Below are 23,402 nucleotides of genomic sequence, written 5' to 3'. Positions count from 1 at the left end.
GTAAACTACTATGGTTGAAAATTATCCTAGAAGACTTGAAGATTACATGGGATGTACCAATGAAACTCTATTGTGATAATAAGTCAGCAATCAACATAGCTCATAATCCTGTTCAACATGATCGAACCAAACACATTGAAGTGGATAGGCATTTTATCAAAGAAAAGCTTGATAGTGGTTTGATTTGTACTCCATATGTACCTTCACAAAGACAACTTGCAGATATTCTTACTAAAGGCTTGCGCTGTCCAGATTTTGAGAGAATAATATGCAAGCTGGGAATGGAAAATATTTATTCTCCAGCTTGAGGGGGAGTGTTGGAAATAGGAGTATTTAATGATTATTACTCTTCCTAGTTTCTTTGTTCAATGTATCTTAGGAAGTTGTGGTATTTTTAACTGTTGTCTTGGAAATAGTTGATGTCATTTATTATCTTTGTAACCACTATCATTATAAATAAGATCATTGAGCTGAGTGGAAAAATACACTCAAACATAATCAGAAAATTTGTTCCCTATTTCTCTCTTTTAACAAATATTTAAAACTATTTTTACTCTCCCTCAAGCTTGAACATATAAATCATATGTCCCAAGCTTGTTACAAATATCACTAATTATAGGATCTCTTAGGGATTTGGTGAAGACATTTGTCAGCTGATCACTTGAATTAACAAAATTGGTGATGATCTCTCCTAATTCAATTTTTGCTTTGATAAAATGATAATCTACCTCAATGTGCTTGATCCTCTAATGAAACACCGTGTTAGAGGCATTAAGCAAAGCCGCTTGATTATCACAAATTAGCACCATTTACATAGTCTCTTCGAAACAAAGCTCCCTAAGAAGCTATTTAGTCAAATGAGTTCACAAGTTACTAATGCCATGGCTTTGTATTCAGATTCAACACTAGGTCTTGCTGCAATGTTCTATTTCTTGTTCTTCCATGATATCAAATTTCCTTTAACAAGTACGCAATACCCAAAGGTGGATAGCCTATCAATGGGTGACCCAACCTAATCAACACCTGAATAGCCAACTATATGAGTAAGATCCTTGTCTTCATAAATAATTCTTTTTCCGGGAGAACTTTTAACATATTTTAGGATTTGTATCGATGCATTCCGATGGTCCTTGCAAGGAGAATTTAGGAACTAGCTAACCACACTAACTACAAAAGAAATATTTGGTTGCGTTATTGTGAGGTAGTTTAGTTTCCCAACCAATCTTCTACATCTCCTTAAGTCAAACAGTGTCTCCCTCTGATTAGGTAGAAGTTTGGCATTTGGATCCATGGGAGTGTCAATTGATTAGACATTCATCAAGTCAATCTCTTCCAAAATGTCATGTTAAGAACATATCCCCTTTGCAAGACCATGAGGCCATCCTTAAATTGGGCTTCCTTGATACCTAAGAAATATTGGAGCCTACCAAAGTCCTTAGTCTGAAAGACTAAAACTATTGAGAGACATTGTTTCAATTGATGCAAGCCATGTTGGTCACTATTGATTATAAGTTACAACAATAACATCCATATACACAATGAGGTAAATCCATCCTTAGGCTAAATGACGATATAATACATAATGGTCATCGTAGATCATACCAAACTATTGAACATCAATGTGAAATCTACCAACCCATGCTTAGAGAGTCAATTTAAGCCCATAAAACGACCTACAAAGCTTTTAAACCATAGTAGAAAACTTACCCTAAGCAACAAACCAAGGTGGTTACTCCATGTAGATTTCCTCCTCAAGAACACAAAGCAAAAGGCATTTCTAATGTAGAGTTGAATCATAGGGCAATGGAAAATAGAAAAGAGAAGTCTAATAGAAGCCATTTTAGCAAAGGGCAAGAAAATATCAACGTAATCTTGCTAAAAGATTTGAGTGTAACCTTTAGCCACCTAATGAGCCTTAAAAGTGATCAATCATGCCATCAACAACTAACCCCAGTCTTTCTAGGAGGTAGGGGAACTAATTCCTAGGTACCACTACTTTGAAGGACACATTTTGTTAATCATTGCTTCTTGTTAGTGCTGGGAGAGAGCTTTACCTAGAGAGTTAGGAGTGGACACAAAAGACAAAGAGAGGAAAGTGTAATGCATAGGGGAAAGTTGATGGTAACCCAAGTTAATATAATGTGGGGATGGGTTAAGAGTAAAGCAAGTACCATCACTAGTTGGATCCTTTATAGGTTCAAGTATAACTGATGCTTGTCAGCGACATTAATATGTTTGAAAAGGTCCCATAGCTTGAAGTTCTTCATTTGGAACATCTTCAGAGACAGACAAAAGTGGGGCAAGTGAAGGAGGGTTAAGGAAGTTTGTTGAAAAAGACTTGGAAGATAATGTAGCAAACACAAAGTACGAAACAAATTCAAAGAGGATAACATCCATGATATTAAGCAATGCTGAAGTTAATATAATGTTACAATCAAGCAAACAAAGGAACTTAGGAACTACACATATAATGGACTCCAAATATTGCCAAAGATAATAGAGACCATGTAATTCAAATCCAATTCCAATAGTCTGTCTTACAGTTCATTCTTGTATCAAGAAAGAATCAGAAGTAATGGTTATGACACAATTAAATGTCTAGTCAATTTGATTATAAAGGTTAAATTACTAGTCACTAAGATCAAATTATTGTCATATTCAACCTTTGACTTCGGAGTCAAGGTAAAAATTGGGCAATATTAGTTGTCTTGCTTAGGAAACCATGCAGGAAGTAGCACTAATTAATGATTTGTCTGTCTTATAATGAGTACAATGGAGGTTTCCTTTACCCCTCCTACCACAAACACATCCTCGTCCTCCACAAACAATTGAGCCATATGTAAAGGAAAATACTATTTAAGGAAAAGCCTTAATGAAGGAACTTGAATCAAATAAGTTGAGTTCTTCCACCATAAGCATGTTAGGATTTGTCAAGGTCTTATTGAACAACCTTATAATTCTAATGAATGATGAAGGATAAACAGCATGAACATATTATCAAGCTTGCTCAATACTTGTCAAAGATCATCACTTGCTATCATCATCTTGAACTCATCAATGATGGACTAAGCTTGGCCCAAGTAAGAAGGCAAATCATTATCAATAGTTTAAAGAGTTACCAAATTACAAATGGACCTGTATAACCTTTGGATATCATTAGCAAAAACATCTTGTGTCTTTTGCCAAATTTCATAACATGTCTTGTTAGGACAAAAAAGTACCATCAATTTAGGCTCATTTCATTGCCACAAAAGGGATAATAGTTGATAATCCCCTTGTTGCCATTCATCCCCCATTTCTCTATTGATTATATAATCCTTCTTGGTGAGGTGTACAATGTGTCCCTAGCCTAGGAACAAAATCTCGATAGCATTAGACTAGTCCAAGTAATTCTTACATTCATCCTATTTGTAGTAATGATTCAATAGCCAAAGCACACAAAAAGAGACCAACCCTTCTTACCCTACTCAAATTTAGGGTTTGTCACATGGAGAAGCTTATAGACAATACTTCAAAACATGTTGAGTTAACAGTAAAAAGAAACCTCAAGGGAAGAAGAATAGACACAATGCCTGACCCCCAACTTGGACAGGGACACAATAGGACCATAGAGGAATGATGAGTTAGGATGAGCAAGACAAGTTGTGAACAATGCATCAAAATGTGGTGTGCACATGCATTGATGAATGGCTTAAAAAGAAGTGACATGTAAGGGCATATGGTAAGGCTTCTACCAACAATGCTCAAGGGATGGGTGATCATCGATCTTTGAAGCTATTTGTGATGGTGTCTTAAACAAAGGTTAACGTTGCATTGGCAATCAACCTCCTTGATGGTGACTAAGCAAGAAAATAAGGTAAAATTAGTGTTTTCCCAAAGCATGACTTTGATACCATCTTGAGATGGAAAGAATAATTTCTTGTGTGTCTTGAATGATCTATATATATATATATATATATATGAATGTTGAATCAATCCCTAAGGTTTGGCGTTTATAATTATGGAAATAAGGAAACTAAATAAAAATAAGAAAACGAGGAAATAATATCTCATCAATTTAGAATAGAATCTCAACACATGACAAACATTATATACATGTAAAACACAAATTCCCAATTCCCATAAGTGTCTTTTCTACAACTTAAACTTGACATATTCAAAGAACTCTTCAAGGCTAATAATGACTTTAAGCTCACAAAATATTGTTAATGAACTGCCATCTCGTATGGTCAAGTAGAAATCTAAACCATTAACACATAATATTCCATTTCTTGATAAGACAAAATGTTTTTCTCACTTGATAGTTTAGCTACTTTTCTAAAGCTATGATACTTTTTTTTTCAATGCAATGATACATGGTATGTGTGATACCATGAGCAAATAAATAATTCATTAGAAACTAAGCTTCACCAAATTGAAGGGAATTACAAGTTGCAAAGGGAAATTACCCTAAGAATATATCTGTGATCAATATAATTAGAAAAGCCTTCCCAGTGTCTGAAATATTATTGATAATTTTATAACTTGTAAATTTGAGCAAAGCTACCTGCACAACAGAAGCAAAGGAAAAAAAATCATTAATATGTATATTTCAAACTAAGGCACAAAATAAAATATTAGTAAATATGTTGTAAAAGTCAAAGATATTTAGGAGGTAAAAAATATGTGAAAGTATCATGTGATGTTTGTTTCCCTATTATTATCATTTTATTTCCTTTTTAGGCATAATCTTTATTCTACAAAAAAAAAAAAAGAGATTAGTGATTGTACAAAGCACAATTAATATACAATTTTTCTTCTCAACTTTCCGCTCTGGCAAACCATTGCCCCTTGCTACCGTTGTCACTGCCATTGGGACCACTGGTTGGATCAGGAGGTGTGCCTTCCACTAGCAACCAAGACCCAAAAGTTTCAAGGTCAATCTCCACGCTACATGCCACAAAGGATTCACCTGTGTCACAAGCAAAATAGGATAGCAGAACCTCCAATAAGGAAGAAATTGATCATCTCTAGGCCTTTCTCGATTCCATGAGCAAGCCCTCTAGATCATGTGTCTTGACCATGAGGGGTAAGAGTTCCTTTAACATCTTTGGGTCTATTTCTTAAAGTATTGGGATTCTTAATTCTCGAGCGACAAATCATGATTTCAAGCAACTTACTACAATTGCTAATGGAGATAAGGATCCTATTGTTGGATCTGACGCCTAACTCCAATCTTCTCTATCCCTACACAATGTTCTTCATGTCCAAAATTGGGTAATAATCTAATTTCTATATAAAGGCTTACTCAAGACTTGAATTGTTCAATGACATTTTTTCATTCTCATAATGTCTTTGAAGACCTTGTTTTAGGGAAGAAAATTTTAAATTCTAAAGGGTAGGGTGGGTTATACTTCTTGCAACACAAGACAATTGATGATAGTCCCAAAAGAAAGGAGGTGTCTTTCAGTCAATAGGCAACCTTTGAATTATGGGAACCTTCCCAAATTTAGCTTCACCACAAACATCTTGGACATCCTCTATTTAGTTTACTTAAATCTTTATTTGCATATTTGTTTAATAAGAGTCAACTGAGTACTTTAAGTGTGATATTTGTCAAGTTCCAAAGCACATTCCTTTTCACCTAGTAATAATAAAAGTGTTGATCCTTTAATACCTAGTAAAAATAAAAGTGATGCTCTTTTTTATCTTGTCCATTCTAATGTATGATAACTTGTAATTGAATATGTTTTGGGGCCAAATGGATTGTAATTTTTATTTATGATTGTATACGTGTGACCTGGACTTACCTTGTGCAACACAAATATGAGGTTTGTTATATATGCCATTTTCTTTTTGTCTTGTCAAAAACTAGTATGGTAAGTCCATTAAATGAGTCTGGTCAGACAATGACACTGAATACGTTAATACCCCCAACAAAATGGGGTTATAGAAAGGAAAAACCTTCACCTACTTGAGGTTTTCAAAGCTCTACTCTTTCAAATGTTTGTACCTAATGTCTACTAGGGATAAGTTGTCCAAACTGTCACCTACCTCATTAATAGGCTACCCACTCGTGTTTTACAGGTATTACCTCCAATTCTATATATAAGAAACAAATACCTAATTCATCAAGACCAATAAAAGTAATTAAATTAGTTAGTTTTAACTAATAATATCATACTTTAAATTTTTATTCCAAAAATACCCATAGATTTAAACAGTATAAGTGGTAGTTATATTTAATGATATTACACAAATCAAGAAATAATCTTTTCAACTAATAGGTAAGACTTATACCATTAGTAGTCCAATAAATGCATCCATTTTCATTGGAAATGAGTATGTCACGTTAATAGACTCATAATAAATTAAGAGTATAAAAAGAAATTAGCAATTAATACATTTAAGAGTAGAGTTGTGTTTCTTATAATTATGACCAAAATAATATTCTCATTTGTTTCTTATATATAAGATTAGAGGTGGTATCAATCGAATTGAACGTATGTTGTCATTCTTCCCTTCTCCCCTAATGACAAGTCTCCCATGTTGTGTTAAGGTGTGTAGTATTTGTCCAGTCTCACAGTGCTCACCGTGATATGTTAGACCCAAGAGCTATCAAATGTGTCTTTATTGGTTACTCCTCAAATAAAAAGGGGTAAAAGTGTTATCACCCTCAAAGTTGTCAAGTTTGTGTCAATGGATGTCACCTTTCACGAAATGCAATCCTTTTTTGTCAACCCTCAATTTTAAGGAGAAAATAATGTAGAAACCATGTTTGATTTCGGGTCATTACCTCTTTTGACTTCGCAATATGTCCAAGACACATCCTTCTTTACAGGATGTCAATGAAAAAGAAAAAGAAGATCACGACTAAGCAGAAGAGGAAGATTAGTTATTTGGGGAAAAAATAATAGTAACAGAAACCCATTCTAATCCCTCTATAAATTGAATTGTCTAAGGCATAGGTAAATGTCCCCGAAGATGATAATGATACAAAGAAAGTTATTGATGATATGCCTATTGATTGGAGGAAAAGGAAGGGATCATGTTTCAGATATTCCATTTCTTAATTTGTTAGTACTAATTATCTTTCTCTTTAGTTTCGAACCTTTGTTGCAGCTATTAATGCAATCAAAACACCTATATCAATCCAATAAGCTATGAGGGACAGAAATTGGGTTCAAGCTATGAGGGGAAAGGTGGAGGCTTTAGAAGGGAACTCGGAGATTGTTGATAAGCCCAACAAGAGAGTTGCAAAATGCAAATGGATATATACTATAAAGTGTAAATCTGATGAGACAAGACTAGTGGGAAAAGGATACAAAAAAACATGTGACATTGACTAGGAAGAGATGTTTGTCATTGTGACAAAAATACATATAGTAAGAATCATCATCTCCCTCGCTCACTTTGGTTGGGTTGGGACCTACAACAACTTGAAGTTAAAAATGCCTTCATGTATGGAGACCTTGAAGAGGAAGTCTATTTAGAGATTTCCTTAGGATATGAATCTCATGGTGGAAAGAAGAAAGTGTATACGTTGAAGAAGATTTTGTATGGTCTCAAACAATCTTCCTAAGTGTGGTTTTGAAGATTTACTCAAGCCATAATATCCTAGAATAGAAGTAGAGTGATGTTGATCATACTTTACTTATGAAGCATTTCTTTTGATGTTGGACATTTCACATCAACTAGTGATAAAGCCAACAAAGTATATATAAGTGAGGAGCAATCCTCACTTTATAAACCAATTTTGTAAAGTTGAGTTAGGTTCCAAACCACTTTCTTAAAATGTTATTAGATCTTATCCTAGCAATTATTGATTGTTGTTTGGCTTATCAGGTTACTCACTATTGGGCTGTTATTGGACCAACTTATGTCCATTACAACAAACATCACACTTAAATGTATAGTCTTTGACATGAGGAGTGTTTTGAAGATCCCACATCAACTAGTGATAAGGCCAATAATGTGTACATAAGTGGGGAGCAATCCTCACCTTATTAGTTGATTTTGTAAGTTTGAGTTAAGTTCTAAATCACTTTCTTAAGAATGGAAAACTCACTTTTTCCTTCTATATGTAGATGATATGATAATTGAAGGTAATGATGAGATGAAATTAACTCAAACAAAATATAGCATCTCATTTTGAAATGAAGTTAGGAAAGCTAAAGTATTTCCTTAGAATATAGATTTCTTATTGCATAAAAGGAATCTTTATCTCCCAAAAGAAATATGTACTTGATCTACTTAAGGAAATAGGAAAACTGGGATGCAAGACAACAAGGATGCCCATTGAGCATAACCACAAAATTGAAAGTTGTTAAGTTTAATATATTTTATAGGTGTAATTATTACTTTCTTTTGAGACAGCCTTTCACTAATATTGGTGGCTGTATCAGGGATCAGACTGCTGTCTCCCTTTTTTTGTCTTATCTTGTACTTTCTAGACACATATATATATATATATAAATGTTTTGGAGCTAAGTGTACAACATACACTTTAGCTTTTCTCTCATTTTATCTTCAGTTTTCTCAACTTGGTATCAGAGCGGGTTCGACCCGTTCTGCCTGTCATCGTCCACCATCGTTGTCCGCGTCTCCAGCCGCCGCTCTTTGTCTCCGGCTGCCGTCCGCCACCGGCCAGTTTTCAGCGAACCCTAGGGGTTGGTGCGCCTTGTCAATCGCAACCTAACCCAAATGGTCATAGAGGCAAAAGCCTCTTCACATCTTCTCACGCGCTGCATCTTTGGGCTGCCCTACCAAGCGTGCACTATTCACGTACTGATCTCCAGCCACCGAAAAACGGCCACACCACTGCCAGTTCTTCGTTGACACCTTCTAGGTCTGTTTCAAAGTACTCCTTGTTGTTTTCTTGTCTATTTGGAGAGTGGCTCTGTTTCTCTCTTTCTTTTGGGCCCTTTTTCACCCATTACAGCAACATGATCAGTTCTGGCCCTATTTTTTCCATTTCTGGAACTCCCACAATCACCGCAGAGAAACTTAATGGAAAAAACTACCTGTCTTGGTCTGCCTCTGTGGAGTTATGGTTTCTTAGGCAGACATATCATGACCATTTGGAGAAGGATATTGCTAAAATACCCTTTGAGAGTCAAGAACTATGGAAAAAGCTTGATTTCCAACTGTGTGCTTTGTTGTGGCAGTCTGTGGAACCCAACATTTTAGGAACCTTGAGAACCTTCAAAACTTGTCATTCCTTTTGGAAAAAAGCCCAAAATATATTTGCCAATGACATGACATTCAACGTCTATATGATTCAGCTCACAAATTAGCATCTCTCAAACAAACTGATGATGACATGGTCTCTTTCGTTGCCCAAGCACAATCAGCAGCTGAGGAGCTGAAAATGTTTTTAGAAGCTGATTCTGTGGAAAAGATGAAAAAGAAACTTGATAAGTTGTGTATGGTGTTGATTCTGCGTGCCATGAACTCTTAATTTTAATCATATTCATGATCAGATTTTGACAGATCAAGAGATCCCTTCAATGGAGAACCTTGTAACACATCTTCTTTGTGTTCCAAGTTCGAAAAATAGTGGAAGTTTGGCTGAACCTATTGAATCTTCAGCAATGGTTTCTACCCGAGGAAGAGGAGGTCGTGGAAACCGTGGAGGACATGGTGGCAGGAGTGGTCGCCCCCAATGCTCATATTGTAAAAGAATGGGTCATACTCAAGAGACTTGCTATTCCTTGCATGGCTTTCCTGGAAAAACTGCCAATGTCTCCAAAATTGAAGACTCTAAATCTGATCATAAATTTTCTGAGGATGAATATCAAGAATATCTTCGGTTGAAATCCAATAGTCAAGCTCAATCTTCCTTTGTTCCTAATATTTCAACAGCATGCATTTCTCAATCCATGGAGAGTCAAGGTCCATGGATAATAGATTCTGGAGCTTCTGACCATATCTCTGGTAATAATTCCTTGTTCTCTTCTATTTCCTTACCTAAAGTTCCTCATTTCATCACCTTGGCTAATGGATCCAAATTCGTTTCCCAAGGAGTTGGTCAAGTCTCTCTCACTCCTTCCTTGAACTTAAAATCTGTCCTCTTTGTTCCTAAATGTGCTTTTAATTTAATTTCTTTAAGTAAATTAACCAAATCATTAAATTGTTCCGTAACCTTTGATGCTAATTCTTTTGTTATTCAGGAACGTGGCACGGGTCGGTTGATTGGAGGAGGACATGAATCTAGAGGACTCTACTATTTTGAAACTAGCCCCTCTGTCTCTTGTTTTGCATCTTTGACTCCTAAACTTTTGCATGATCACTTGGGTCATCCTCACCTAGCAAAATTAAAGAAAATGGTTCCTAGCCTTAACAAGCTTCAAGCCTTAGAGTGTTAGTCTTGTCAACTAGGGAAACATGTTAGGTCTACATTTCCAAAAAGAACTGAAACAAGATGTAACTCTGCTTTTTCCATCATTTACTCAAATATTTGGGGTCCAAGCCGTGCTACATCTTTTGGGTTCAAATATTTTGTCACATTTATTGATGAATACTCTCGATGTACTTGGGTTTATTTAATGAAAGATCGATCTGAACTATTGTCCATTTTTATGTCTTTTTGCAATGAAATTAAGAATCAATTTGGGAAAATAATAAAAATCCTCAAAAGTGATAATGCTAAAGAATATTTTTCTTCAGATCTTACATCCTTTCTAACTACATATGGTATTTTACATCAATCTACTTGTCCTCATACACCACAACAAAATGGTATAGCAGAAAGAAAAAACAGACATTTAGTTGAAACTGCTCGTACCTTATTGCTTAGAACCAATGTTCCTGTCCATCATTGGGGTGATGCAATTCTTACGGCTTGTTTTCTAATAAATAGAATGTGATCCTCCTCTCTTGATAATAAAATTCCTTATTCAATTCTTTTTCCAAATGAACCTTTATTTCACGTTTCTTCCCGTGTTTTTGGTTGTCTGTTTTGTTCATGATTTATCTCCAGGTTTTGACAAACTCTCTGCTATGGCCATTAAGTGTGTTTTTCTGGGTTACTCTCGACTTCAAAAAGGTTATCGTTGTTATTCTCCAAACACTAGACGATACTACATGTCTGCTAATGTCAGCTTCTTCGAAGACACTTCATTCTTCTCATCTTCTATGCAAGTTTTAGATTCTGTTCAACAAGTATTACCTGTTCCATTTCTTGAGTAGTCTCCTAAAACTACCAATCAAAACATAGATCCAAATCCTTCTCCAACTATCAACCCATCTGAACCATCATCACCACCTCTCATCACTTACCAACGAAGGACACAAAGGGGAAATTCAATACATCATGAAGAGCCATTTGTTTCATGTTCTTCACCATCAATTGCACCTACCACGATTCCCAATGATGAAGATTCTAGTTGTCCAATTACTCTTCGAAAAGGTATTCGATCTACTTGAAATCCTCATCCTATTTATAATTTTTTGAGTTACCATCGTTTATCCCCTTCATGTTTTTCCTTTGTTTCATCCTTGTCTTCTATCACCATTCCTAAAAATATCAATGAAGCACTTGCTCATCCTGGATGGCGACAAGCCATGGTTGTTGAAATGCAAGCTCTTGAAAGTAGTGGGACATGGGAATTGGTCCCTCTTCCACCTGGGAAAAAGACAGTTGGTTGCAGATGAGTTTATGCCATCAAAGTTGGGCCTGATGGTAAGCTTGATCGCCTTAAAGCTAGATTGGTGGCCAAAGGATACACTCAGATCTATGGCCTTGATTATGGTGACACCTTTTCTCGTGGCCAAAGTCACTATTGTTCAACTCTTTCTTGCTATGGCGACTATTCGCCATTTGCCCCTCCATCAGTTAGATATTAAAAATGTCTTCCTCCATGGTGATTTAGAAGAGGAAATCTATATGGAGCAACCTCCTGGATTTGTTGCCCAGGAGGAGTGTGGATTAGTTTGTAGATTGCGTCGATCTCTCTATGGGCTCAAACAATCTCCACAAGCTTGGTTTGGAAAATTTAGTCACATTGTACAGAGTTTTGGGCTCAAACGTAGTGAGGTAGATCACTCAGTTTTTTATTGTCATACCTCTTCTGGAAAATGTGTTAATCTTATTATGTATGTTGATGACATAGTTATTACAGGAAATGATTCTGTCAAGATTTCCCAGTTGAAAAGGCATTTAGTCAACCACTTTGAGACCAAGGATCTCGGTTATCTTAAATACTTTCTTGGTATTGAGGTGGCTCAATCAAAGGAGGGCATTGTTATTTCACAAAGAAAGTATGCTCTACATATTCTGGAAGAGACAGGCATGATTAATTGCAAGCTAATTGATAGTCCTATGGACCCAAATAAGAAGTTAGTGGCAGACCATGGTGAGCCATTCTCAGATCCAAAGAGATATAGGAGGATTGTTGGAAAACTTATTTATCTTACGATCACCAGACCTGACATCTCTTTTGCGGTTGGGGTTGTCAGTCAATTCATGCAAGCTCCTTATATTGATCATTGGAATGTTGTGACTCGCATTCTCAGGTACATCAAAAAGGATCCAAGACAGGGACTACTGTATGAGGATAAGGGAAACACCCAAATTTCTTGTTATTGTCATGCTGATTGGGCAGGATCTCCTATAGACAGACGCTTTACTACTAGATATTGTGTTTTTATTGGAGGAAATATCATTTCTTGGAAGAGCAAGAAACAAAATGTTGTTGCTCAGTCTAGTGCAAAAGCGGAATATAGAGCTATGGCTACAGCCACTTGAGTTAATATGGATTAAGCAACTCCTTCAAGAATTAAAGTTCTGTGATGTTAAGCAAATGAAGTTGTATTGTGACAACCAGGGAGCTCTCCATATTGCTTCCAACCTCGTGTTCCATGAAAGAACTAAACATATAGAAATTAATTGTCACTTTGTTCGGCAAAAGCTGTTATGCAAAGAGATTGGTACTGAATTCACCAGTTCAAATGATCAACTAGCAGATATTCTTACCAAGTCTTTGAGAGGGCCTCGGATTAAGTTCATATGTTCCAAGCTTCGAGCATATGATTTATATGCTCCAGCTTGAGGGGGAGTGTTAAGTTTAATGTATTTTATAGGTGTAATTATTACTTTCTTTCTTTTTGAGACAGCCTTTCATTGATATTGATGGTTGTATCAAGGATCAGATTGTTGTCTCCCTTTTTTTGTCTTATCTTGAACTTTCTAGACACATATATATATAAATGTTTTGGAGCTAAGTGTACAACATACACTTTAGCTTTTCTCTCATTTTATCTTCAGTTTTCTCAACTAAAGTGAAGAAAGTTCACCTATAAAGAAGTCTCAATACCAAAAATTGGTGGGAGAGTTGTTATATCTATCTCACACTAAGCTAGATATTGCCTACGTTATTAGTGTGGTCATGCATGACCCACGTGAGAGACACCTTAGGTAGATGAGAGGGTCCTTCATTATTTGAAGGCAATCCTAGGAAATGGCTGTTATTTAGGAGAGAAAGCTCATTGCCCCTAGAGATATACACTAATGTCGTCTAAGCAAGTTATAGAAAGAAGATCCACCTCCAGATATTACTTGTTATTGGAGAGAATCTAGTGACATGGAGGAGAACAAAGCAAATTGTAGTTACTCAGTCAAGTACAAAAGCTGAGTTTCAAGCTATGGCACATGACATACATGAAGTTTTATGGATGAATATCCTTGATGACCTCAAAGTTAATTATGAGGGTCCTATGACATTGTTTTGTAACTAACAATTTTGAACAATCATCACACAACACATTAGGAGAAGGGCATCATGTGACCTTCAAACCTACTATATGTCATTAGTGTTTATTGAAATAAGAACCACAATCCAAAGAAAGACTTGATCTTAGAGGAAGATTTGAATTTCAAAAAGGGTTTCTTAAGATGGAAACAAATTCTCCCTACTTCTATCGACACACTTAAAGTGTAGTTCTCGATGAAAATGTGGCCACTAGTTTCTATTCGTGAATTCATAATAGCTTAGTTTTAGTTGGACAATTTAATGATTGGTTGCTAAATAAATGATGACCAAGAAGCAAATGAATGACTATTGTTCTTGGGCATATTCTAGCCACATTCAACTTTTGGCCAAAGCTAATTTGTGGAGCTTGTTAAAATCAATGTATATATAATAATAGAGTATATCTTTATGTAATTATAGAAATTAGGGTACTTAGGATCCTTGTATTTATGATTGTATTTATGTCTAATTCTATTTGTATTGGACACACAGATTCTCTCCTATTGTTTCTCATATTCCTCTATCTATCTCAACATGGTATCTATAAGCTAATGACTAATGAGAAGACAATAAATTGTGCTTACCTGGTGAACATATTGCCTATCCATGCCCAAAAACTTTTTTGGAAACCATGTTCTTTTTCGATTTCCCCCTCTACCATTGGGTCTCCTTTTTCCAAAATGTTCTTCACCCCTACACAAAAGACTCCTTGCAACCTATAGTGAAAGCAAGAAGCAAACTTGTCCACGACAAAGCCTCTCCTAAACTAATATAAGTTATTTTGAAAAAAAAATCATCATTGATAATATTCCAATAAGGTATTCCCACTAAAAAGGCTTACAAAGACATCCATAAATAATAGGATCATAATTAACAATGATCCTAATTGATGAAATAAAAAATAAAGAGATTCCTAATTAGTAGGATCATATCTAGCAATTATCCTAATTAATAAAATAAAAAAAATAAAGAGAACTCTAATTAAAATATTAATACTAAAGATATGAAATCAGGGATTTTGATATGCAAATCTTATCAAGATAGGTAAATATAAAGAAACAAAATAAAATGAAATAATTCAATATTTAAATAGAGATATGGTAATCCTAATTATTGATTCGCATCAATCATTCTCTGCCTTGACTTTGAGCGTGTCTTCAATTTCAAATTCAAGAAAAACTGTCTAGATATGAACAGGAGGTTCCTTTCGACCATCCTTTTAGTCATCCTCGTCTAAGTCATTGTCCTCCCCAAGTTCTTGAATTCACATTGTACCAAATATAGTCTTCCATGAACAAACCAAACACAAAGATAGATTGTCACTTTGTAAAAGAGATTCCGCTTTCAAGGGATATCACAATTGATTTTGTCAACTATAGGGACTAGTTAGTTGACATGTTCACCAAGTCCTTTAGAGGTTCTCATGTTGACTACATTTGTAACAAGGTTGGATATGATATACATGTTCTAACATGACAGGGACTGTTAGATAGCATATTTAACACAAGTTAAACATGTAAATAGCTATTACTAGAAATTAGGATTGGAGTTATGACAATTTTAGGGATATGATTTATTCTTATGTATTTATGATTGATTTTGTTGTACCTAATTATAAATAAGACTTGTGTGAGAACATTCACATATATTTCTTATATACAAAGATACAATGATATTTATGATAGGTAATAGGCCCAATAAAACTATTAATGCATCAAAACATTCTGAAAAAAAAAACAAAAGAAAAATGGTAAACTTACTTTACTCTTATTGAAGTATAAAAGAATAAATAAAGAGATCCCGTAAACTGTATCTGACCATATGTTGGCAAATGCTTTGCGATTCTCCAGTCTCCGCTCTTCTCTCAACTCTAATCTATTGGTGCAATCAATAGAATCACAAAAAGGAGAATAAGTATACAACAATCAAAGGTCATCTTAAAATAATGACTCTTACTAAATAGCATCACAACAAATCAACAAGTCGAGGAGTAGATTGATTCTCCTTTTGCTCAAAGCCTTCACCAGTTCATAAGCTCTTTATAAGGAAGAATTCAGGAAAAGAACAACACAAATTTAATAAGATTGGCGAGGGACATATTTAACAACAAGAATTTACAATGCACACTGTTTAGCACAATTGGTTTTGTGGACTTTCTCACTGAATTCAATGTTCTTTTAATGTTAATATTCAGAAAACAACTATAGTAACCAACACAAGCAAACAAAAGAGCACCATTAAAGACAATCAGGCAAAAGAAAGAAGGGTTGATCTTACGCTTTATGCCTTAATTCCCACCAAACCTCATCATCGGAAAGAGGCGGAGATTTACCAATCTCGACCTCAAGCTCAAATCGTCCCCTCTCAATTCTTAGATCCTTAATCATTTCAAGTTTTTGATATCTTCTCACATCAAGCATTTGTGCTGCAAGTGGTACAGTCTTCACATATCTATCAATAGCAAAACATCACTTGAATGGTTACAAGAAAAGTTTCAATTCAAGAAGTTAATGGTAACACACAAGTAATAGATGAATAATCTGAAAAACTTATTTGGCAGAAAAAAAAATGATAAAAATCATTGATTTCTTTTAAAATTAAAAAAATAAATAAAAAATAACACCAGTTGCATATAAAATCATCAAAAACTCAAGGCACCAATTCTAGATATTCAAAGTAAAATTATCGTAATATTTTTTTCTAGTCCATTTTCATCTTTATTACTGTTAAATCACTCCTGAAATATTAAACAGTGAGATAAAAAATCACAAATGACTTTATATATCTAGCATGCTATTATAGACCCATTAGCATTGAGCGAAGTAAATAAGCCTACGAAGGTCCACACTAAGAGGAACAAATACAAGGCTAGCAATGAAATAGAAAGGACACATTTTGGGGTTTTTAGCACAACTACGACTTATAGCTTGGGCAAGGGTTTTCCTCTGAGGAGTTTATATGGGTAGACAATTACTTTTAATTCTACTACTTTTTCCTTTTGAATAACACTACTCGTATTTGGTTTCCATTATTGGTTCGACCTATTGAATACGCCATGGTGTCCAAGCAAATGAGGAGTTTCACTCCATGTTAACAACTTGGATGTAGCGCCAAACTGGGAAAAGTCTTCTACTTGATGAAGAATGTTCCTCGAGATCTTTTATTTTTGGGGAAAACTTCGATGAGTTTCATTTGGTTGTGCAAAAAGTTGAACCGCCACCATTTGATGGTTTTGACCCACAAGCATGGCTGGTCAAGGATGAGACTTATTTCCAAGTATCGATGGAACGACATGCTCTCCGTTGATTCTCATTGTTGTAGCAAGGAGACCAAAACTTGTCATGGGAGTGATTTAAGGAGGCACTACTAGAGAGATTCGATAGTTGTTCCACTCGAAACCCATACTAGCAACAAACCAAGGTGGTCCAAGACGGTTCCATAGTAGAGAACATAAAAGCCTTTGAAGTCCTAGCTTCTCATGTGACTTGATTTCCTGAGAAGCAAGCTTTAAGCTATTTTATGCAGGGGTTGAAACTTGAAATTAGGCGCTAAGTGAGAACTCATCAACTTGAAACAATACATAAGGCTATTCTATTGGCTTGTGATATAGAACAAGCATTAATTGGAGAGGTAGAAGGCATGGCTTGTGAGGCTAGTACTAAAAGTTATGTTGGAGTGTCAAGTAAAAATTATGTTGGCTCTAGAATGATTGTTAAATACAAATACTTTATCACTTTTATTGATGATTATAAATTTATAATCATTTCAAATGGATCTATTTTTTGCGTTCTAAAGATGAAACATTCTCTGCCTTTAAATTTTTTCATGCATATGTTCAGACACAATTTTCATCAAAAATAAAAATTTTGCATTTTGACAATGGCAGTGATTACACATCTTGTTTATTTCAAGAATTCTTGCAAACAAATGGTATTTTATCGCAAAGGTCATGTCCTTCTATACCACAACAAAATGGGATAGTTGAAAGAAAAAATCATCATCTTCTTGATGTTGTTCGTACCCTTATGTTAGAATCTTTTGTGACATCTCAATTTTGGTGTGAAGCCCTCTCCACTATTGTCCAACTTATCCATCACTTGCCTTCTCCATCATTGAATAATGTTTCTCTTTTCTCCCGATTATTTGGTCACAAACCCACTTGTTCTAATCTTTTGTACTTTTGGTTGTTTGTTATGTCCATCTTCCTATGGAAAAATGCACCAAGCTCACAACTCAATCTATTAAATATGCTTTTCTTGGTAACTCGGCCCACCAAAAAGGTTTTATATGCCAAGATCCTAATCTACATAGGCTTCAAGTTTCTAAAAATGTCAAATTTCAAGAAGATACGTATTTTTTTGCAACTAACCAAGACGTTCCCCCTTCTACATCTAAATTTGTTTTGCCGTTGTTATCTAACAGTATTGTAGGAGAACCAGCACCAAAACCTTTATTGGCCTATCAAAGACGTTTGACTGTTCCACCAAATCTGCCATCAATACCTCAAAGGTCCCCTCTTGATCAATCTCTAGCTGTTGATTTAGAACCACCTCTCTTACGTCACAATGCCGGCATTTGTAAGACATGGAGCATAAATGTTAGCAAGAAGTTGTTGAAGCATAACTTTTAGCATTAGCAAAAAACTAAACATAGGACCCTGTTCCTTTCCCTACATTTGTTAAACCTTTTAGAAGTAAATTTGTGTTCACTATAAACCTTCGTTCTGATGGATCAATAGACTAGTACAAGGCTGGATTGATTGTTCTTGGAAATAAGCAAGAATTTGGGCTTAACTACACAGAAACCTTTGCAACTATCACAAAAATGACTACGATGCACACTATTGTTTCCATTGCTGCATCTGCATCTTGGCAAATATACCAGATGGATGTCAAGAATGCATTCCTCCATGGAGACCCAAAGAGGAAGTTTACATCAAACTTCCTCCTGGTATGCCTTCACCTTTACCTAATATTATATGTAAACTTAAGCATTCTTTATATGGTTTGAAAAGTTTCGAACAACACTACTTGGTTTTTCCTTCATTCAAAGCAAATATGATTCATCACTTTTTATACAAAGGACCTCAAAAGGAATTGTGATACTACTTGTTTATGTGGATGATATTGTGGTCACCGATTCTGATCAAGAGGCTATCGCTACAATCAAGAAATTGTTGCACTCAACTTTCTGCATGAAAGACCTTGGCTAACTCACTTATTTGGGATTAGAAGTACACTTTCAACAAAACGACATCTTTGTCAATTAGCACAAATATATTCAAGATCTTATTCAAATAGTTGGTCTCACCAACACATCTACTATTGACACTCCCATGGAAGTTAATGTAAAATTACAATGTTATGATGGTGAACTTTTACAAGACCCAACATTATACCGGCAATTGGTTGGAAGTCTTATCTACCTAACCATCACAAGAGCTAACATCTCTTTTGTTGTCCACTCAGTCAGCAAATTCATGCAAACTCCTCAGCACTTGCATCTTTCAGTTGCACAACATATTATTAGTTATCTACCGGGCACTTCTAGTCATGGTCTTTTCTTTCCTACCGATGCATCACCACAACTTCAAGCCTACAACGATTCTGTTAGAATAGCTTGTTTAGAAAGCTTCTTCTTATTTAAATATTTATTGTATTTTTCTGATTGGTCTTTTCTCCTGATGTAATTGCTTAGGCTTCTAGACTCTGTAGCCTACTCTGTAGCCTTTTTCTTCTTGTAACCCTAATCACTCTTTATATAAGGAAAATATACAGATCAGTGAGACTGATCCTTTTTGGCCATTCTATTTCAATATTCAAGTTGGTATCAGGGCGGGGTGGATCCCGCTCTGCTGTCCGCCGCTGTCCGCCGTCCGCCGCCGTCCGTTACTCCGGCGAACCTAGGGTTTGGTGCGCCTTGTCAAGCGCGACCTAACCCCATCAACTCCGGCGTCGTTAGAGTCCCCACGCGCTCTCACGCGCCGTTTCTCTTTCTGGTACTGTTCACGCGCGTACTGTTCACGCGCCACTCTCTGTTCGTCGGAACCTCCTCACTCTGCCACCGTCTTGTTCGTCAGAGCCTCCTGAGCCTATTTCTGGACTCAGTTTTGTGATTTGACCACTATTTAAGGTGTGGGCCTGCGTTTTCTCTTTGTCGGTTCTTCTCTCTTAATACCTGCTGCACGACCCATCTTTTTATGGCATCTCCAGGCCCTATTTTGTCTATTTATGGCACTCCGACCATAACCACGGAGAAACTCAATGGAAAAAATTATTTATCATGGGCTGCCTCTGTGGAACTATGGTTCCTTGGTCAAGGGTACCACGATCACTTAGAAATTGAAAACGCTGAGGGTTCAGATGAAAGTCAGGCTAAATGGAAGAAGCTTGATTTTCAACTATGTGTTGTGTTGTGGCAGTCGATTGAGCCCAATATTTTAGGGACTTTGTTAAGTCTTGTGATACTTGCCAACATCAAAAATTTGTTACACTATCTCCTAGGGGTCTCTTACAACCATTAGACATTCCTAATCTCATTCAGAAGGACCTATCAACGGATTCCATTACCAATCTTCCCAAGTCTAGTGGGTTTGAAGTTGTCCTTCTGGTCATTGATCAACTATCTAAATATGCGAAATTCCTTTCATTAAAACATCGTTACTCAATAAAGGGAGTTGTTGAATTGTTTCCTAAGGAAGTTGTTTAGTTGCATGGCATTCCTAATTCTATTGTAAGTGATAGAGACCCTCTGTTTATGAGTCATTTTTGGCAAGAGTTATTTAAGTTACAAGGTACAACTTTGCAAATGAGCTCCTCTTACCATGCAAAAATTAACGGCCTAAGTGTGGTCATCAATTGTTGTTTGGACTTTGGAGACTTACTTCAGGTGCTTCATTTTGTTGATAGGGTGTCAAACGAGGATTATATCTCTATTTGATTCCCTAAAATATTTTTGTTAATAAGTTTGATTGTGTAATTAATGTGTTTCATAACTAGTAATTACTTTATTTTCTGCATAATTACTTTATTTTAGGTAATTCATTATTGTCATATTTTCTTTCCTTATTTTAGGATTTAGTTTCCTTCTTTCACCTGATGTAATTCCCCTTTATAAATAAGAGGAAACACTACACAGATAATCACCAATAATATTTCATATTTAAACTTGGTATCAAAGCACTATATTTGTGCCTCTAATTTGCAGCCATGGCTGACAGTTCCTCAACCATCAATGATGATCCAAATTCATAACCTCCAAAACAGGAGTAGAGGGTCGTTTTTAGAGATTCTCATTTTATTCAAGTCACCTCTTTTCAGTTTAATGAGTCAAACTATCTTTGATGGTCCCAATTTGTTCAATTGTCTATTCGTGGCAAAGGAAAGCTTGGATACCTCACTAGTGAGCAAGCCAAGTCTAATGCTAATGAGGTAGAAAAGACATCTTTGTGTAAGGTACAAGTTGAGAAACTCATAAGGTTGCTTAAATCTAGTTCTTTATCTAGTATTACTAGTGGTTCTTATTAAAGAATAGAATAATAAACACCTTTATTAAGTGTATTGAAGTTAGTTAACTGATATAGTTAGTTAGAAGTTGGTTATGACTATATATACGCTTGTTGTAGTCTTTGAATATATCTTTCATTTTTCATCAATAATATACAATACTAAATTCTCTGAATATGGTATCATCGTGAGCTAGGGTCCGGGAACTGCTTCTTCCTTTTTTCTTTTTCCATCTTCGATCTTCTGATTGTTTGTGTCGTTCTTGAGAACGACGATTTCTGCATTACTTTTGGCTGCGACTGGATGTGTCGCACTCGTTCTTGGTTCGAATTGCAAATCTTGGTGTGGTTGCGTGTTTTTCGTCTCCTTTTTGGTTCATCATTGCCTCACTGACGCTTGTTCGCTGCGTTTCGCTGTTTTTCCATTGCTGATTGCGTTCGTTTTGTGGTTCGTTGTTCCGCCATCGCTGATTGCTTTCGTTTCGTGGTTCGTTGCATTGCGTTTGGCTGATTGTGTCGCTTGTTGTTTTTTGCTCTAGTTCGCGGTTCTTTCCTTGCGCTGTGTGTTTCTTGTGCTGTTCGCTGCCTTCGCCTTTCAGTTCTTGAACATTCTTGTGCATTCTTTTCTGTTTCTCTTTGTTCAATGGCTTCCGCTTCCAATCAGGCTTCCTCAACTGTCTCAAACACTTTCTCTCAAAGTGTAACGTGTAAACTTGATGAGAAAAACTTCATGACCTGGAAGCAACGGGTCACGGCTGTACTTCGTGCTCATGACCTTGAGAGGTTTGTTGTCAATCTGAAAACTCCGATGAAATTCCTTACTAGTGAAGATCGTGATGCAAACAATGTTAATCCTGAATACACCACATGGGATCGCAAGGACTCGCTTCTGTTTTCTTGGCTCTTAACTACACTCTCTGACTCCATTCAAGCGCGAGTGCTTTCCTATCATCATTCATATCAAGTTTGGGATATGGTGTTTCAACATTTTCACTCTCTCACCAAAATCAAAGCCACACAGCTCCAGCTTGAACTTCGCACATCAAGAAAGGTACCAGAACTTGTTCTGAGTATCTCCTTCGAATTAGCACTATAGTTGAAATTCTTGCTTCAATTGGAAGCCCTGTTTCACCCAGAGAGCATGCTGAATGCATTATTGGAGGTCTTCGAACTGAATATGACTCGTTAATCTCCACGATTATAGCGTTTGTTAGTCGTGATGATGTTCTCTCCCCTGGTGAGATTGAAACTATGATTCTTGCTCAAGAAGCGCGGTTGGAACAAGCCAAAACGTCGGTAATTCAAGAACCTTTGACAATAAATCTGGCTCAAACTACCTCAGTTGCCAATGGAGTTCCAAATGCGAATCTGGCATTTCAGCAGTCACAAATGCCAAGTTCTCAGCCGAATATGTTTCAGAACTCTGTTTTTGACTCTCAAGGTGGCTACAATGCAGGTTTTTTTGGTCAGAACCATGATGGAGGACGTGGTCATGGTGGTTCACGCGGTGGCCGAAACCATGGATCATCAGTTCAATGTCAAATATGCCATAAAAGAGGACATGAAGCTTCAACATGCTATCAACGATCATTTGGTGGTTTTGGATTACCTTTTGGTCCTAATTTCTCTCCCTACACTTCCCTTGGATTTGGATCTCAAACTGATTATGGTCGTCAGAATTTTGGTCTTGGTCTTGGACCTCAAACCGGGTATGGCTCTCAAAATTTTGGCTTCCTTACTAATACTGGAATTCTACCTTTTCATGGATCAACCAATGTCTTTGGACATCCAGGCTCATCATAGTGGCCTACACATGCATTAAGTGGTTCTTTTGGGTCGACTTTCCCTAATTTTGGCTTCACACCACCTGGTTTTGCACTCCAGGCAGCACCATCTGCCACTCAGCAAGCTCATCCAAGCTCTGCATCCTCTTCACAGTGAACTATTCCTGTCCTGAACACTGCCACAGCTTGGATTCCTGATTCAGGAGCTTCTCGCCATGCCACTCCCGATCCACAGCATTTACTTCAAAGTGCTCAATTTACTGGAGCTGAGCATATTAATATGGCTAATGGCCAAGGTACATCCATTACCTCAATTGGTTCTAATGTGTTTCGGTCCCCCATTCGTCCCTCTAATATTCTGTCCTTAAAAGATCTTCTCCTTGT

General features: G+C 36.3%; 1 protein-coding gene across 5 annotated transcripts in view; it reads right to left on the bottom strand.

Moving 5' to 3' along the window:
- Positions 1-23,402, bottom strand: part of LOC109803255 (CemA-like proton extrusion protein-like protein) — a 37,615-nt gene that overhangs the window by 6,921 nt on the left and 7,292 nt on the right. Inside the window, exons 3-7 of one of the 5 annotated variants that reach the window (XR_014432742.1) lie at positions 16,008-16,181; positions 15,491-15,605; positions 14,315-14,446; positions 4,789-4,951; positions 4,449-4,546 (exon numbers count right to left, since the gene is read on the bottom strand). Coding sequence is in view for 3 of the 5 variants with exons in the window: in XM_020364745.3 (XP_020220334.2) it covers positions 4,449-4,546; positions 14,315-14,446; positions 15,491-15,605; positions 16,008-16,181 (519 nt within the window). In the remaining 2 variants the exon portion in view is untranslated. Of the gene's footprint in view, positions 1-4,448; positions 4,547-4,788; positions 4,952-14,314; positions 14,497-15,490; positions 15,606-16,007; positions 16,182-23,402 lie in introns of those variants that run through there. The other 4 variants (XR_003804499.2, XM_020364745.3, XM_083071982.1 and 1 more) reach the window with 4 other exon arrangements.

This window comes from Cajanus cajan, chromosome 1, assembly GCF_000230855.2.
Source record: "Cajanus cajan strain Asha chromosome 1, NIPB_CcT2T_4, whole genome shotgun sequence".
Lineage (NCBI taxonomy): Eukaryota > Viridiplantae > Streptophyta > Magnoliopsida > Fabales > Fabaceae > Cajanus > Cajanus cajan.
The sequence above is the reverse complement of the archived record's forward strand: the minus strand, read 5'-3'. Positions and strand labels throughout refer to the sequence as shown.